General features: G+C 43.4%; 1 protein-coding gene across 33 annotated transcripts in view; it reads left to right on the top strand.

Annotated features, from left to right (window-relative positions):
- MAP2 (microtubule associated protein 2) overlaps positions 1-16,666 on the top strand; it is a 222,979-nt gene that overhangs the window by 160,051 nt on the left and 46,262 nt on the right. For 24 of the 33 annotated variants that reach the window (XM_027677935.1, XM_027677941.1, XM_027677937.1 and 21 more), the window contains 2 exons: positions 9,353-9,466; positions 11,780-11,857. In XM_027677935.1, coding sequence (XP_027533736.1) covers positions 9,353-9,466; positions 11,780-11,857 — 192 coding nt within the window. The remainder of the gene's footprint in view (positions 1-9,352; positions 9,467-11,779; positions 11,858-16,666) is intronic. The other 9 variants (XM_027677945.1, XM_027677956.1, XM_027677962.1 and 6 more) reach the window with 5 other exon arrangements.

Here is a 16,666-nt window from a genome sequence, read left to right on the forward strand (position 1 = left end):
TGGGCAGGCAGTGGATGGGAGCAGGCTGTGGGAGCATTCAGGGATGAGTCCTGGTCAGAGACAAGGTTCCTTTCTGCTGGGGCAGTGCTAGAAGAGAGGGGGAGAGATGGCAGAACTGCTGAGCTTGGCTGAGAACTGCTCTGAACATCTGTCCATGCCCCCGTGGGACTGAATTAATTTGTATGTGCTGCGGGCCTGTTCTGCTCTGCCTCTCTGTGGAGACACTGCATGCACTCCTTTGGAAGCACAGAACACTGTTCTCAGAGGGCAGGAGAATCACACCTGCCTTAGTACGGGGGCTGGGTGGGGCTGGGAAGAGATAAGCCATGCAGCTGCTTCTGCATTGCAGAGCTGGGCCAGCAGCGTGAGCCTGAAGGTGAACAGAGCACAGCACTGGTGCATTTTATGTGTGTTAAATATCCTCTGACAGGTTAAACCAGCATTCTGTTGGCATTGACAGAGTGATCTTTGGTCCTCCTGACTGGGCACAACTAAATCCCGCAGACTGTGTGCACAGCTTAATGTTAATTTTAAACTTAAATCCAGCAGAGTTTATATAGCATGCTTTGAATTTTTTAAAAAAAAATCACAGAAAACACTCTGTTTAAAAAACTTTTTTAAAAAAATGTTTAATACAATCTCAAAAGGAGCTAAAAATGAATTTTAAGGGATGTGCCACCTCGTAGGTGGCTGAAGCTCCACTGACTTCTACAGAGATTCTTAAAAGACTGTTTAAAATGTTAACTTGTACTTAAGTTAAAAATAAATACTGATTTAAAGGTGAGTTAAAATGAGTTTCCCATTACATATATTTACTCACAGACAAAGGATTAAATATATGGTTCTTTGTTTTGAAGCCAAAGTGATTTTTTCTGCGTGAATCCTAGGGAATTCATGTTTTAGGAAAAGATAGATAGAGCTGCTTTATATGTGCAGGTGATGTTTTGAGCTGATACCAAGTCCTAGGAAAGGTAGTGGGACCTCACTGCATTGCCCTGGCTGAGGATCTGGTGTTGTCTGCTTCAATATTGCCTGCTAGGTCTAAATTGTGTTGCCTGTGCATCAGACAGAACAGATAGCTTTTCCCACCTCTGACTTGGCTGGGAAATGCTGACAGTAAATATTTTGTTCCAGGCAATAGACTTAAGAAGATGTGACTCAGGGGATGCACAGAGAGCAAGTATTTGCAGTAATGAGGGCTCATTTCTAAGGCGTTTGCTTTATTGTTCTGACATTTGTATGACTGCTTTTTAACAGACTTACATCTTTCAAGGGGGGCTGGGGAGGGGACTGATCCCTTGGTGTTTTGTTCTACAATTGCCAGACAGCATGGCACAGGCCTCTGCCTAATGAACGTGCTGGGGAGCCACAGGAGAGGACTCACTGTAGCTCTCTGAATGGCTCCTAGCATGAGTCACTTTGGATTTTGCCACTGTGTGCCTTGGAGATTTGGACTATGTGACCAACTCTCTCCATGAAGAAGGTGATCAGGAAAATGCAGTCAGGGCAGCAATCCAAGGACAGGCAGCCCGAGCTTCCCTGCTGCTTCCCCAAGTGCTGCACAACAGCCTAGGGGGCACGGGAAAGGCACCCTCCAGCCTCCTGTTTGCACCAGAGCACAGCCAGTCTGACACCAGTTGTGCACCAGATTTACTCTCCTGTAATGCAGATAGCATAAGAATCAAAGAATCACTAAGGTTGGAAAAGACCTCCAAGATCAAGTCCAGCAGTTTTAAGGGGCTGGATAATGGTGGTTCAGATTTACAATGTAGAGGTAAAGAGAACACAGGAGGGACTTTTGAATACCTGAAGTACCCCAAAACAGAGAGGCCTAAGCTCTTTGCCGTGTGGCTCACCAGGGTGTGAAACTGCTGCGTCAGGTACTCAGCTGTAGCTCACCTCTTCATGCTCTTCTCACATAGTGACTACAGTACATCTTTCCCTTGAGGCATTCTGAATGTTTATACCTTGGGGATTCAGTCAAAGTTCTTTCTTTCTCAAAGCACAAGCCTTTTCTGACCTGTTCTGTTGTTTAGCTGATGAATCCTGGTGATTAAATTAAGCCCATTGATGCTGCAGTAGCTTAAAGTCAACGAGTTTATTAGGGAAATGATACTTGTCAGTTGTGTTGTGGTTGCATTTAATTTAAAAGCTGATGTTCCTATTATTTGCCTTCATACCTCCTGCCAATTGCTGTTGATATTGCCAACATCCAGATTAAGGACCTACTTACAGCAAAATATTTACACTCACAAAAGCCGTTTGAAAGCCAGTATTTGAATTCTGTAAAGCTATGTCACTGCTTTTTTTCTTCAGTTGCAAGCACTAATCTATTGGCATTATTTGGGGTTTATATAACTTACTCATGCTGCTTTGATTGCTGTTATGCATTTCTCTTTTAATCCAAGCGCAAAAAGGCAGGACGTAGAGTTGTCATTATCCCAGTGATTAAGTCCAGCCTGTATCTTTGTTTTTTCCTCCACAAATGTCACTGGGTGACACCTGGGTCTTTTGCCCCAACGTTTCAGCAGTCTTGACTGAAACAAGTCATCCACCAGCTTCCAGGAGAGCTGAGCATGAATTCAGGGCCTGTCCTTAGGGGACTAGCTAATGCCTCTAAATAAATCGAATAGCTATTTGGTTTATAGTCTTGCTGCACTTGGAATTGCAGTACCCCGGGGGAAAAAAATCCATAGGTCCTGTTTGCTTTTCAAATTGTCAAAGATGGCAAATAACCGCTTTGTATCTTTCCTTTTTGCAGGAATATGTGGGGTGTTTTGCCTCACTAAGCAGTGCAGGTTGCTCTGTGCTTTTGTTGTTGACTGGCTTCCACTGTGCCAACAATTAGTGCTGGTTACCTTGGAAACTGCTCTGCACCCCACTGAGAATTTTGACAGGCACATTTTGACTGAAATTGCTTTGTTTTCCCAATTCTGCAAGCACACATGTAGATAATCCTTTTGCTGTGCTCTGCCTGTGTTCCTTCCCTAAAATGTAGCAAAATTAATGAAACATATTATTTTATCCTTTCCATCTGATTGCAACTTTCTTTAAACCCTGCTTTAGCCTCAATGCTCCAGGAGCATTAATTACCGTTTGCCTTAACCGAGCTGACTTTTAATTTTCTTGGTAGGTGTCTGCGGGGTGGCACTGTGAATGCATGAGAAGTTTTGTCACAATTTTCAGTCTCCTCCTTTCTGTCCCTCCTTCCTATCATCCCTTTCCTTTGGTTTTCTCCTGGAGCGTTTGTTGTGCCGTGCAGTTCCAGCATGTTAAACTTTGTTTATGCCTTAAATGAGTTGTGCTTTACAGAGACCAGATGGCATCTTCCATGGCTACGGCAAACTCAAGGTGTGCTGCCACCGTGGTGGCGTCGGATAGAGATGTTGCCAGAAAGAGCGAGGGGTGATGCTGCTCCAGTCTGGGAAGAGCATCCTGGTGAAATTGTGGGGATGTGAAATGCATTTTTCTTTTAGGAGGAGTTGTCCCTGGTGCTGTGAAATGGGTTCTCAAGTGGGAAGAAGTGGTAGATAGGTGGGCTGAGTGATCTGGCTGAATGGCATTAATGGAACACAGGCAGCTTCAGGCATGGAAGGAGAGGAAGAGCTGGGGAGATAAAATCTGGTCTGACTGAAGCAACGCTGGCCTGAGAAATCACTGACACTGTTACCTGGGGTGACGAGCAGGCTGTTTCCCAGGGTGAGCTGTACCAGCCCTGGTTCCTCTGCCAGCAGGTTCCTTGTGGCAGTGCCGGGTCAGGTACCTGCAAGGCAGGGAGATGCCGTGAGCTCTGCCCATAGGCAGTGTCTCCTGTCAAAAACAGTCCTCAAAATAATCATAAAGCATTGCATGGAGGGGTAGGGAAGAAAGAGAAGATAAAAGGCGCTGCTGGATGAGGGCTGTCAGAGGCAAACAACTGAGCCCAACCAATTTGATCTAGGAAGTGGTATTCTTAAGAAACTCAGTTTCTTCATGGAGCCTGAGGTCATGGTAGTTTGGAAGAGGAAGAAGTGCCAGAGGCTGAAGGAAAACCATTTAAAGGGCACAAAAGGAACAGACACCACACATCACTGCGGAGGTGTGTCACAGATCTGATTTTTGCTCTTGCCTTTATAGTTGCCTGTTTTTTTTCTGGAGGTATTTGGTGAAAGCTCAGACACCTTTTATAAAACTCTTGCCACCATCTGTAAATCTGTCTCTGGGGCTGGTAGACCTGTCCATTAGAAAAGTTAATGGACCGGAAAGGTTTCCTGGGAAATGAAAGTACTGTAGGTAATGGATTCAGGTGCCAGTGGAGACATCTGCAGTCCATTGACAACTGCAGCAGCATCAATAAGAAATGAAGGAGGGATTTGAAATGACATCTTGGCCTTGTGCAGGATCTGATCCCGTATCCTGGGCTCTGCTCTAGCCGTGCTTTGGCATGTAACCTCATTTAACTGCCCCTACTTGAGTCTCTGTCAGTGAAGGGGGGCTCAGGTGTCTGGAGAGAGTGTCTGTATGATGCCTACTGCAGTTTAAATGTCAGTGCCAGAGCAGCTGGGGTGAGGGTTGGGCAGCTCGAGTTTGCTTGTGAGGAGGGGAGCAGCCTTTGGACGCAGCAGGTCTTCTAAACACAGCCAAGAGGAAAGGCTGCAGCTCTCCATACCATCAGCAGCTGGTTCAGCACGCCCTGTGCATCCCAATGCTCTGAAAGAGTTTATGTCCCCGAGTTACCTGTAGGGCAGGGAGATTCCAGAGCTCCTGATTTGGTGTTTTGGGGGCTGGGGTTTATAGAAGAATTGGGCCTACTTCCAAAACCAGGAGCACAGAGTGCTTACTCGTTTGAGTTTTAACTTTGGTTTTAAATTAGTGTAGTGCCCCAGACAGGTGCTTGCCCTCTCAGCAGGGCAGAGTCCTCTGTTCCTGCCAGGGAGCAGTCATGGCACTGGCAGCAGCTGGTCAAAGCTGACCTCACAGCCCTGTCAGAGCTCGGTCTGAAGTGACAACCTTCAAGGGAGCAGCAGAAGCACTGTCCCTCTGTGCCAGCTTCTGGCCTCACCTTGTCAAGGGGCTTTGGAGAGCTCATGCTGAGGGTCTTTCACAATATCTCCTCTCCATTATGGACGTCACATCCAAGGACTGCCTGTACTTTTGGCTACTGCATTCCTTGAAATCAAACTTTGAAGCTTTGTCTGTGTCCTGTATCACAAGCAGATGACATTGCTAAAAAGGAGCAGCATTTTACTCTCTGCAAAACGCAAAGGAAAGGCATGTTGCTATTCTTCATTCTGCTGGAGTATAACGTGAAGCCGAGGTTCTTGTGTCTTTAAGAAATACATCTATTTGGTGTTACTTTTAATATGTTAGTGCAATTTTTGTTGCACAAAGTAGAATCACGGGGAAAGAGGGAAAAAGAAGGAAAAGGGGAAGAGTGAAACAAAATATCTACAAGCAAAACTATGTCTAATGAATCCAGAGTTTTTAGGCTGTTAAGAATTTGCCTGGCATCCAGGCTAACTAAGTCTCCTTTTTCTTTTTTTTTTTTTTGTTCTGTATCATTAGGCTTCCTTGAACTTTAACTGAACCATGAGGAAACTATGAAAAGTCTCAATAGCTGCCCTGTGAGGATTTGACTTACCCATTGGATCTGCTATTTATAGTGTCCATTAGTACAGAAATGTCTGTCCTTTTGCAGCAGCCATGTATAGCAAAATCACTGCTCTTCTGGTGAACTGCCCGTGCCTCCTGTGTCACCCAAAATATCCATCAGCAGAGTGTTCATAAGCCTTTCTCCATTAAAAAACCCTGCCAAACAAAACAAACCAAACAAAAATAAAGCACAAACCCAGAGGCCATTTGTATTTTTATTTACTTATTTTGCATAGCATGAAATTGAAATCTCCATTTTTCAGGAGGCAACCTTTCACCCCCAGACATATCTCCCTGTGGAACATTGTTTTTGTCCCAAGGAAATTAACTCAGGAAGAGAGCTGAGAGGGTGGAAACTGTCTTCCAGCCTGGGAGAGCTCAGTTGCACCAGAGAACCAGGCTAGATGGGAGCAGGTATAAATTCTGTAACAGAAGAGATAATTTTTAATAGGGATCTGTCTTACCTTGCTAGGAGAAGGGTTGCAGTAGTTTGGCTGATGGAAAGCAGTTCCCCAAGTGGGTTTCCCTTGGTACCTTTGCTCCAGGGTACTAAATCTGGTATACATTTGCATATTCTATATCAGAAATTCATGGGAGCCTGTTCTTAAATTTTTCGTGTAAAAATAAGCTTAAAAAATTTATTCTCTTTACAGTCTTCCTCGTTGAGTCTTGATTTGTTCACCTGAACTAACAGTATAAACTTGATGATGTCGCTTTTGTCGGCGGTGTTGTCATTAATAGGTTCATGGAAATTTTGACAGGAGGACCATGTGTCACATCCTCCAGGTGTAAAGTGGTGGCAATTATTGGCGTGGGGTCTCCTGGAGCTGTGGGACTCTGTGAGCTCTGAGCTGTTCTCTGTGCTCACCAAAGCTGTCGGAGTGACACTCTTTCCTACTCTGAAAAGGCAGCATCTGAACAGGGGTGTCTCAGGTATCCAAGGATGCTGTATGGAAGAGCAGTTTGTGTCCCACCCGTGCAGGGTGCTGCAGCACACCACAGCTGGCATGGGGAGGACACCACGTGCCTGCAGGAAGAGGACAGGCCAAGCCGCAGGTTCGTTCTCCAGGATTTCCCTTGTTCTTTGCAGGCTGCTTGTGCCTCACAACACAGGGAGCTGTCAGGGCCTGTAAAGATTCCAGATTTGTGTCCAGTCCACTGCTCTGCAACAGCAGCACCATGTGAGAGTCTGGGAGGGTCTGGGAAGTGTCTGTTCTGTGTTTCTCACAAGAGGAAGGAACCAAGAGTTGCTGAGAAGCATCCCCAGCATCCAGCAGCTGTGGAAGCAGGAGAAATTCAAAAAAGCCCCAAAACGAGGTGCAGGCCTTGGAAAGGCAGCTGGGAAGATTGCTGGGCTTTAAATCAATATCCCTGTTCTTTGGTCTGTAGGACTGGCCACATGCGTGACTTGATTTATGGGGTTATGGTGCTCGATTCGATCTACTTAACCACCGAGGGGAGTTTGATCTCATACTAGTGGCATGTTGTTGAATGGAAGAACAGAGAACTAGAGCTGCTGTTTGCAGTCTCCTACTGCTAGCAGGCAACTATATCACGTAGTCCCTTTCGTAAATGTATCGAGCCCCATTTCAAAGCCAGTTAATTTGTTTCCTCCTATGTTGAAGTCTGCCAGCACTTCACTCTGCTGACAGTAGGAAAGCGGCATCTTTGGATTTCTAGTCTGGATATGTCCTTGGCAGGTTTATATTCATATATTTTGGGGTTAACAGTTTTTCAAATCAGCTTATTTTTTTCATTGCTTGGTAGTTCTGACATATTCGTCTATCTCTCTTGCTATTGGCAGGAGCCAGTGGAACTGTTGCAGTCACTGCCTTACAGGTGACCAGTCAGGAGGGAAATGAATTGTAAGATATAAATACCAACGATTAGGAATGTTCTTTGCCAGTGGGTGGGGATTTTTAATATCTCATAAAATAGTTTGTTCAAAAGAAAGATTAACCTAGCACTTTGGTTTTAGACAAACGTGGCTGTGAAATTCAAGTAACTCACATCTGTGGTTTTTGGGGGGGGGGGAAAAGTCAGCTTTTCTAAATGACAAACAAAGAGGAATAACTTTACATTAAAAGTACAAAGGAAATCTGTAAAAGTACTAGCTGTGAAAAGAAATCACTATTAATCTAATGGCGTCCCTTGTCAGCATGGTTGCTGTGAAGTTACATGTAGGGCATTGATTTAAATATACTTGCCCTTCCTGGCCAGTCCTTGTCTGAAGGACACAGTAATGGGTGAGCAGAGAGCTTTTATTCCTGCCTCCGGGATGGTGATTAATGGGGGCTCTGACAGGAGCAGGGTGTATTGACATCTGCCATCACAGCCTTCTGTCCCCATGCAGGGGCTGGAGGAGCACTGAGGTTTCGTTCTATTCTCAGGTGTGTGCCCAGCAGTGCAGCTGGTGGGCTGTGACCATGCAGCTTGTGGCCTTCCCTGGGGCTCAGCTGTGACTGCATTGGGAACAGCTCTCAACCAGCACTTGGACAGAGCTGGAGATTGAAGGGGTTTATTTGCACTGAGTTTGGCTGACTAATGACTAAGTGACAGTGGGCTAATGTGCAGATAAGAACAAGAAACCCTTTTTCTTTTGTAGATGGTTCTGCTGGATCAACCCTTAAGACCTTGATTTGTTAGATCCAAGGTATCTGAACTTCCTACAGGGCAGGAAGCCTCTCTGGTTATTCCCACATGCAGCTGTGTGCCTGATGACATTTCACTGCACCTTTGAGTGGCTCTGGAGCCGAGATGAGACACAGCTTCTCAGTTTTGAAATATATGCTCCTTCGGTGGTTCCACTGCTGCCCTCTGGTCACTAGAGCACCCTGTTCCTCAGCCCGTCTTGGCCGTGCCACACCTTGAGGGTGGTGGGGAAGATCACAGTGTGGCTCCCATGGCACCCGGGTCTGTCAAGCCTGAGCCGGCTCCACGCAAGTCCCCTTCCCTGCTCCAAGCACAGCGAGAGTGACAGCTGGGAGCCAAGCCCACGTCCAAGATGGGGACCAAAGAGCCCATCCCGCAAAAAAAATGTTACCCACTACAATTCCTCTGCATGCTACTCAGACCTGCTGTTTAAATAAGGCTATGTGTGGCAGCCTTAAAAAGGGGTGAGGAAGACAAAGTACGCATTTTGATTGTACAGAAATGTTACTTGGCCCTTTTTTTTTTCAAGTCCCTCATCAGCATAGATGGCTGTCTGGGAAGTGCCTTTGATGCATACTGAGTGTGTGCTGTTAAGGAGGAAATAGCATCCAAAGTGCATGTTAGAATGCAGCTCACTTCATATATTAAATGTCAAGAAATCCCATTACTCAGCTGGCCATTCTACCCCTGTTTGCAAAACAGTACCTGCAAAATTTCTTCTAGACATTTAATAAATGATCATCTTAAAATTTTGCAGTTACTGCACATTGTCCCTGTCAGAAAGAACATTTAATAATGATGCTTTGTGTATTTTGCTGTAAAGGCTGGGCTCCTGATTTTTATAAATATTCAGCATTTTCTGCTGAGATCTTTGGAATATCTCATCCTTTTATTTTATTTTTAATTGATTTTCTTGTATTTCAGGAAAAAAAAGATTACCTTTTAAAAATGGATTAAGTCAGCCTCCATTTTTTATTGATTAAGCTGATCTTTATGATTTTAAAACACCATTCTGATTAGCATGCTTTTCTTTTTTTTTTTTTTTTCCCTGACTTTGCTGCTGCCACAGAAGAAGTGTCTGCGAGGATAGTACAAGTAGTAACAGCTGAAGCTGTAGCAGTTCTGAAAGGTGAGCAGGAAAAAGAAGCTCAGCACAAAGATCAGCCCGGACCTCTACCTTTAGGTAAAATGAGACAAAGAATGTTTCAAGTACCCTCGTGCCTGCAAACGTTGTGTGTGTGTGTGTTACAAAACGCAGTGCCAGCCACATGTTCACCTTGGTTACGATCATGGGTGAACCACAGCACCGCTGGATAGATACTGGAACCACATAATACTGATGGCAGTATCCTTGCATTCCTGGTTCTTTGTGCCCTGTGACTGTCTCATTCCCTGTTTGCTCTCACAGCAGTTCTCCAGCTGGTGTCTGGCTCCGGAGTGGCACAGCCGGGAGTGTTATTGGTGGTAGGGGCTTCCTCGCTGTGTTTGGTGGGACCGATGGGCTCAGCTGTGTACAGCGTGAAGGATTAATGTCTGCAGAGGCAAAGGTGGAGGAGAGCATAGAAAAGGATGTCAGGCTTTGCTGGTTGGGCGGTAGCTGCTCGGATAAAGAGAGGGGGAGCACCTCAACAGGAAGCAGGAAGGAATGGGACACAGCAGGTGAGGGCGGAGAGGGATTAGCAGCCGGGCAGGGTGAGGGAAGATTGTGGGAAAAGGAGTCACATGTGGTGGAAGCAAATGCCAGTGGTCTAAACTGGGAACAGTACCACTGCCACTGGTCCATGCCGTGTTCCCATCCTCCTGCTGCCTCCTTTGTGAAATGTCTCTCTGAAGTATGTGTGTATATACATATACATGTATATATATATAAGAAGGTAGGTGTACAGCCTTTTGTACCTAAAGTGCCTCCTCCTTGCCAGAAAACTTCTACAGTAGCTCAAAACATGTACACCAAAGGCCAGAGAAAGGCCATAGTCCATCCTGAGGTAGGGATGTCTTTCAGGCCTGCCCTGGACAGGTTCTGCTGAGTGCACCTACGTTGTGATTAAATCAAAACAATGCCTTGTGGTATTTTCCCCACAGACACTCCACTTGCTTCAGTGCAGTGGCTGGACCCTGCCCAGGGATGAATTAAAGTCAATGACTAGTTTAGAATATTTGTTGGAAATTTGGTTCCCAAGGTCTTTTGCTTCACTGAACTAACTTTGAACTGCAGCAGGGACATGTGTCACCTGGTAATTTCATACTTTGGAGACACTCAGTTTCACATGGAAGACCCCAATTCTGCAAATGTCTTCATACTTATATAACTACAGATCTCTTCACTGGGGCCTGGGAGAGGCAAAATGGATATTCAGTTCCAGCTAGTTAGATAAGTCACTTAAAAAACATTGTGAGAAGTATGTCTTCGGTTAACAATTGTTGGTGTTACAGTTCCTGTGGTCAGTTGAATTGTGATGAATTTATAAATACTCTGTCCCTGGACAGCACATCTTAAGGACAAGTTCCATACAGTCTTTTCCAAACCACACTAAAATCAATAGGAGGAAGCTTGGAAAGTTCTGCTGGGGCTTTGAAAGTGGCCTTTCTGTGCTTGGGAAGAAGCCCTGAATTGGAAACTTATATCTGCTTGTTGAGAGGTGCTATTGATAAGACAGATCTGTTAAAACAGATTTATTACTTTTTTTTTAAACATTGGTTAAGCCCCAGGAGTGGATCTGTTTTTAAAGAAAAAAAATTCTCAAAGTGATTGGTAAGAGATCAGGTACAGAGGTTATTCTAAGTTCATTTAAGAAGCAGTTTGTTTGAGATTTCATCATACTTGAATTAAAATAATTGAAAAAAAATCATCTGGTTTCAGCATCTAATCTTGTGACGGGGAACAAATCTAAACCCTAATCTAAGTGCATCCAAGTTTTCACTGTGCCTTGCTCAACTGAATCACTGTTATGTCACGACTGACATTAAGTTCCCTATGCTGATGTCTTTTGTATTTAGACAAGCAATATTTGCATGTTTTCTGTGATAAACCTTGAACTCAGCAGAAGAAAAGAAAACGTGAAGAATGTTTTTCAGTCACGTACTCAAGGTAGATGGAACATATTGGATGTCAGTTTCTGATAGCTGGCGTGAATTTGTAATATCTCTCGTGCTCAGATGCTTTATTTGTGTTGCCTTGGGTGACTGAAGGTTTTCTAAGCAATACTGATTTAAAAGATTATCTTTTACTTGATATTTATATTGTACTCTATGCCAGAATCTTGTAAATAATTCACACCAAAAAACAGAACAAAACAAAAAAATTCTTTTATTATGACTGTCTGTGTATTCTGCAAGGGTCTGTCTGAAAATCCAGTAGATATGAGTCCCCAGTGGGAGTCATGGAATGAGGAATTATCCTCAACTGGGCAGAACAGGCTGACTGCAGCTTGCATCATGCATTGGTCTTCCTGCAGTTAATTGCTGTGTCTCATTTTCACCATTCAATTCCTAACAGCAGTTGAAGAGTCAGCCAACCTGCCTCCTTCCCCGCCCCCGTCGCCAGCTTCTGAGCAGACCGGAGCTCTGGAGGAAGGTAAGGGTCTCCTGGACATTGCAGTGCACAGCTGTCAGCAGAGGGATGAGACATGAATCTAAAGGATGGGGGAATCAGAACATGGAGATACTTTCTGCACCTTCATGTGAAAAGATAAGCCATTCCCAGCAATAACTCCCCATCTGCAAACCAGCTGCAATGCATGGATGAGGTAGACACATGCACAGAGGTAACCGACAGGATGTGTTAAGTATGTCCATACTAAAGAAAAAGAGGTGGTGCTGCTCACCTTCTTGTCTGTTGTATGCAATGTGAGCCAAGGTGTCTGCTGTTCCAGTGTGGTCGCCAAAACTGCGATTCAGTATGGGTCATCTTTCTTTCCTTAATATTGTTTGGCTGCCTTTTTTTTTTTTAATTACCATTAGCTTTGGAATCTTAAATGCATGAAAGCAAGGAGATTCAGAGTTGAATCATTTCTTTGGCCCTCGACCAGTAATTCATGCTTCAGTGCCTGCATGTGTTGGGGGTTCTGTACACAAAGTGCAGCAGTCACATTCTAGTCTCACAAAGCAAATTTATGTTCCGTTCTGCACAACGAATGTTCGATGTCAGTAGCCCATAATCACTGCATTTTCCTCCTGCTAAAATCTCCTCCAGTGAAGAACTGAAGTGTTGACTTAACGTTAAGCCGAGGTCTAAATGCCAGTGAAGTTTTTGCAGTGTAGGCGTGTGCTCAGTGCTTTGTTCAAACAGAAGACAAGGCCATTGCATCAAGGCCATCCGTACAGGGAGACAGCAGTGTGTCAAAACTGAGCCATGTCATGGGGAAAAGAGAGAAGCATTTGGGTTTGGAGTCTCCAGGGGACTGTCAGTTGAACTCTGCCATATCAGTAGCATCTTTCTGTGTCCGTTTATTTCCTTCTTGGATTTTCTTTTAGCATTTTCTCTGTCTTTTTGTTACGTAAGTGCATGAAAATAATTTCCTATGATCTGCTGAACAAACTTTGGTATTTTAACACACAACCTCTACGAATTTTGCAAGTGGATGGTTGTTATTTCATGTGCTAGCATAGTCTGACTGTCAGTTTATTAGGACACTGCAATCACGCATGTTCCATCTTGCAGTCATTTTTGACACAATGCTATTGCAGGCCCTGTTAACAACAACATTTGTCAGTCCACTCTACTTGAAATACCTACTGGATATGGTTAGTAACCTATGTAAAGAACTTGATTAATTGATTATTGTGTTTTTAAAAAAAACATGTGCCCACTGTGTGTTTAAAAAAAAAACAGTTCCTGGACTCATCACACAGAGGTAATGGCAATCAAAACTACTGATTGAAAAGTGGTAAGGAAGGCATTAGCAAAGGTTTTTAGAATTGTTACCAGGATTTTACCTCTGTTTTCTAATATATAGTTCACTTGGCTAGTCCAGTGTATGCTTTTTAATTTTTCATATCACAGTAATGGGCATGTTCTTCTGCTTCAGGCCAATGTCAAAGTTCTTCCATTAGCCTCAGGCTGAGGATTAACTTTGCTTGCTGTTTCTATCAGCTGTATTATTTGCACGTATTTTAGGATTTTGTAAAGTACTTATATTGATTAATTGGCAGGAGGTTGTAAATTGCCCCGTAAGCAAATTGGAAGCATTTTGCTAGTTGTACTAACACAGGAAGGTGGCAAAACACTATACAACTTGAGGTTATTATCAGCTGCCAGACCCTGCAGTTCCTAGCTCTGCATATGACTCAGCAAGTCATATAACATTGTTGGTTTTCTCCTTACTTGCACGTAGAATTGAGTTCATATAATTACTTACTATTAAGTAATATAATATCACTTACTTACCCCACAGGAGTGGTTACATGAACTGAAAGGTCAGTGTTTGGGAGATATTTCTGATGATTTACAATGTCATGGTTATTAAAAACATACCATGACAAGATTTTGATTCAACTCTTCATTTTCCAGAGCAGATGGTGAGTTCATAGAGGAAGTAGGGACAGAAATGATGTGCTGAGTCATTATTGCACTCTGCTAGAAGCATCTCGTTCATGTCCAGCTCTCAACAACAGAAGGAACTTGGAAATAATTTCACCAGAAATATATTATGTTGCTTTTCCCCAAAATACCAATATTGTCAACTCAAGGTAGTTAATTGTAGTAGAAATCTTGTGTTCTTCTCTGTGTTGGAAGATGGGAGTCCTTGTTTTCTGTGGGTAAGTTGAGCTTTTGCTGACCTGAGTGAGCCAGACCTGTCGTTTTTATTCAGGCAAAGCTCCCGTTCAGAAGAGTTTGCCTCAGTAGGGTTTGACCCAGATTTACTGTACTTGTTTAAACCTCCCATTCCCTATACCACCTGGCTGTCCATCCTCATGCATCTTTACATTGTCTGTCTTTCTGCTCAGTAGAATACAATTTATTCATTTGTTGAACAAAAACAGTGAGCATTTGGTGTATCTACCTTAGACCTTTTTTCCCCTTCTCCTAGAAGCTTTTCCTAATGCACTTGTCAGTGTGTGTTGTATTGCTTTGAATCCGAGAGACTTCCTTCAGTCATAGTAGGAAGGAAATCACTGTTGTAGACATGACAAAGGTGGATGTGGCCAGCCATGCAGCAAACACAATTTAAAAAAAAAAAAAAAGGTAGAAAAGACAGAGAGGTTTGTGGGTCAACTGTATTTCATGAGAGAAAGGAGTCTGTGGAGTAGGTTTCTTTGATTTGGCTGCAGAAAAATATTCAGATGAACCTGTCCTTTTTAACTGCTGCAGAAGGTAAGAAAATTATTTGCCTTATTGAAATGATTTCATTTATATTGACTATAATAGAATAATTTTGTTCAGGAAATTAAATTCTCCCTAACACCCTCTAATCCTTTTATCAGTTGTATCTAGTCATGCAGGGCTGATGCAATATTCTCTTGCCAACTTGGTATTTCTTTCGTGCTCCATGCCTTTTGACAATGGTCAACAATGTCTTCATGTAAAAATTTTCTTAAATGTTACAGGATAGAAGGATGCCTTTGATGGACTGTCTTCCATTTTAAAATAGGCATTTCATGCTAGGCTTTATATACCAAATAAGAATGTTTTGCAAACTGAAAAGAATCAAGTGGCCTATGAAAATGGATCTGTTGACAGGGAAAATTACTTCTTGAAAGGCATTCTCAAAATATACATGGAAGCTGAAGCAGAATTAGCCTTTGTGAGAAGTGATTTTAATCTTGGACTTCAGAATGCATTAGGGATTTTTCCCACGCTCTGAGATGAAAAAGATTGGAAGGGACTAAAATAACAAAAGACTTTTCTTGTTGCTGAAATAAAAGCATATCCTCCTTTAAAGACATCATTATGCTGTTAATGAAATTATCTGCAGTAGTTTTGAAAATATCTTTATTCAAACTGATAAATAATGTAAATCTGTAATAGCCACGTATGTAACAGCCCCAAACAATACAAGACTTTGCACTCCTAATGATTTTGGACCATCACAATAATATGTATTAAGGTTTTTTACTATTGTCAGTTCTCTTGTTTTAAGGAGCAGTGGCAGGACCTGTATTTTCTTGCCTACAATCCATTTAGAGCCTATAAAGAAGGAATTTTCAGCTTTGTTTGCCTCAGTATAGAGAAGTTCTAGGAATTCCTCTCCACTCTTGTCGATGCATTTTACTTTTGCAGGGTCTCTGGATACATATAACCCACTGCTGGAAGGAGAACCTCTCCTTTGGCACATCCTCCTTCTCTGTGTCCTGCTTCTGACCATATCAGCCTACCCTTTTTTCTCCACCATGTCCCAGTTCCAGCAGAAGAGGTGGCAAGTGTGTCAGCTCATTCCACTCTTGCCCTCAGTAGTACATGGGCTGGTGTGAGGGCACCATGCAGAGGAGTGGGAATTGCAGTTTTGAACCTTCTTGGGTTTAGGAGGGAGTTGATTCCACGTGTCTTGCCCTCTGAGCTGTGGGCTCGCCCCCTGTAACTTGCCTTTTACAAACCATGAGACCCCTGAAATCTGTTACAGAATTTTGTAGGGGCTTTTGCAGAGAAGAAATCCCACTTTTTCTGCATTGCAAGTGGATCAAGGTTGCTGCTTCCCTGTAACCTTGCTGCTGGCTCCTGAGTACTAGAGAGAAGTGGGAAGCTTAGGCCCAGCCCTCTGTTTAGCATTTCCTATTGCAGTGCTCTGCAGAGCTTCCTGCTTGGCAGAAGCTGGTTGCCAGCTTATCTTTCCACACCTACCTCTTTTAATAATGCATAAACCCCTGAATCTGGGGTTTGGATTCCACTACAAGAGTGAAACAGGTGAACTATGAGTGATTCAGGCACTTTTTATGCCCTGACAGAAACAGTGAGAATAGTTTTCTTAAACCGAGTTCTGTGGATGGTATGTGTGTGCAGATACACCAGCATACCAGCTACCAGTACTGCCATGGATTGCTAATTTTCCTTCTTTTTTGAGGGTGATTGAGCCTGAATGGGTTGCTCCTACAGCATTCCTTTCCCAGGTGGAAGAAATCCGTGTCATCACAGGACACTTGCTTTCTGTTGCCATAGAAAGCAGAGGATACTTTTTTGAAGACACAGGCATTGTCTTGTCATGGTGTGCTATAAAAAGAAACTTAAAACTTACTGTTGTTTGCCACAAAGAATCTTATACCTCTTATAGATGGAATTGTTTTGGATCAAAGTTGCTTTCCCAGATTGGGTAATGGCAGTTAGAGCAGCATTTGTGAGCCATCTTGTTTGGGATCACACACAGAGATCTGGTTAATATCTGTTATTGTGCCTGTGTTAAAGCCTTGCTTTCTGACTCCATGTTCTGGATCTGAGAGTGAAAGTTTCAGA

The sequence above is a fragment of the Neopelma chrysocephalum genome, unplaced genomic scaffold (assembly GCF_003984885.1).
Source record: "Neopelma chrysocephalum unplaced genomic scaffold, ASM398488v2 Primary Assembly neopelma1_44, whole genome shotgun sequence".
Classification (NCBI taxonomy): Eukaryota; Metazoa; Chordata; class Aves; order Passeriformes; family Pipridae; genus Neopelma; species Neopelma chrysocephalum.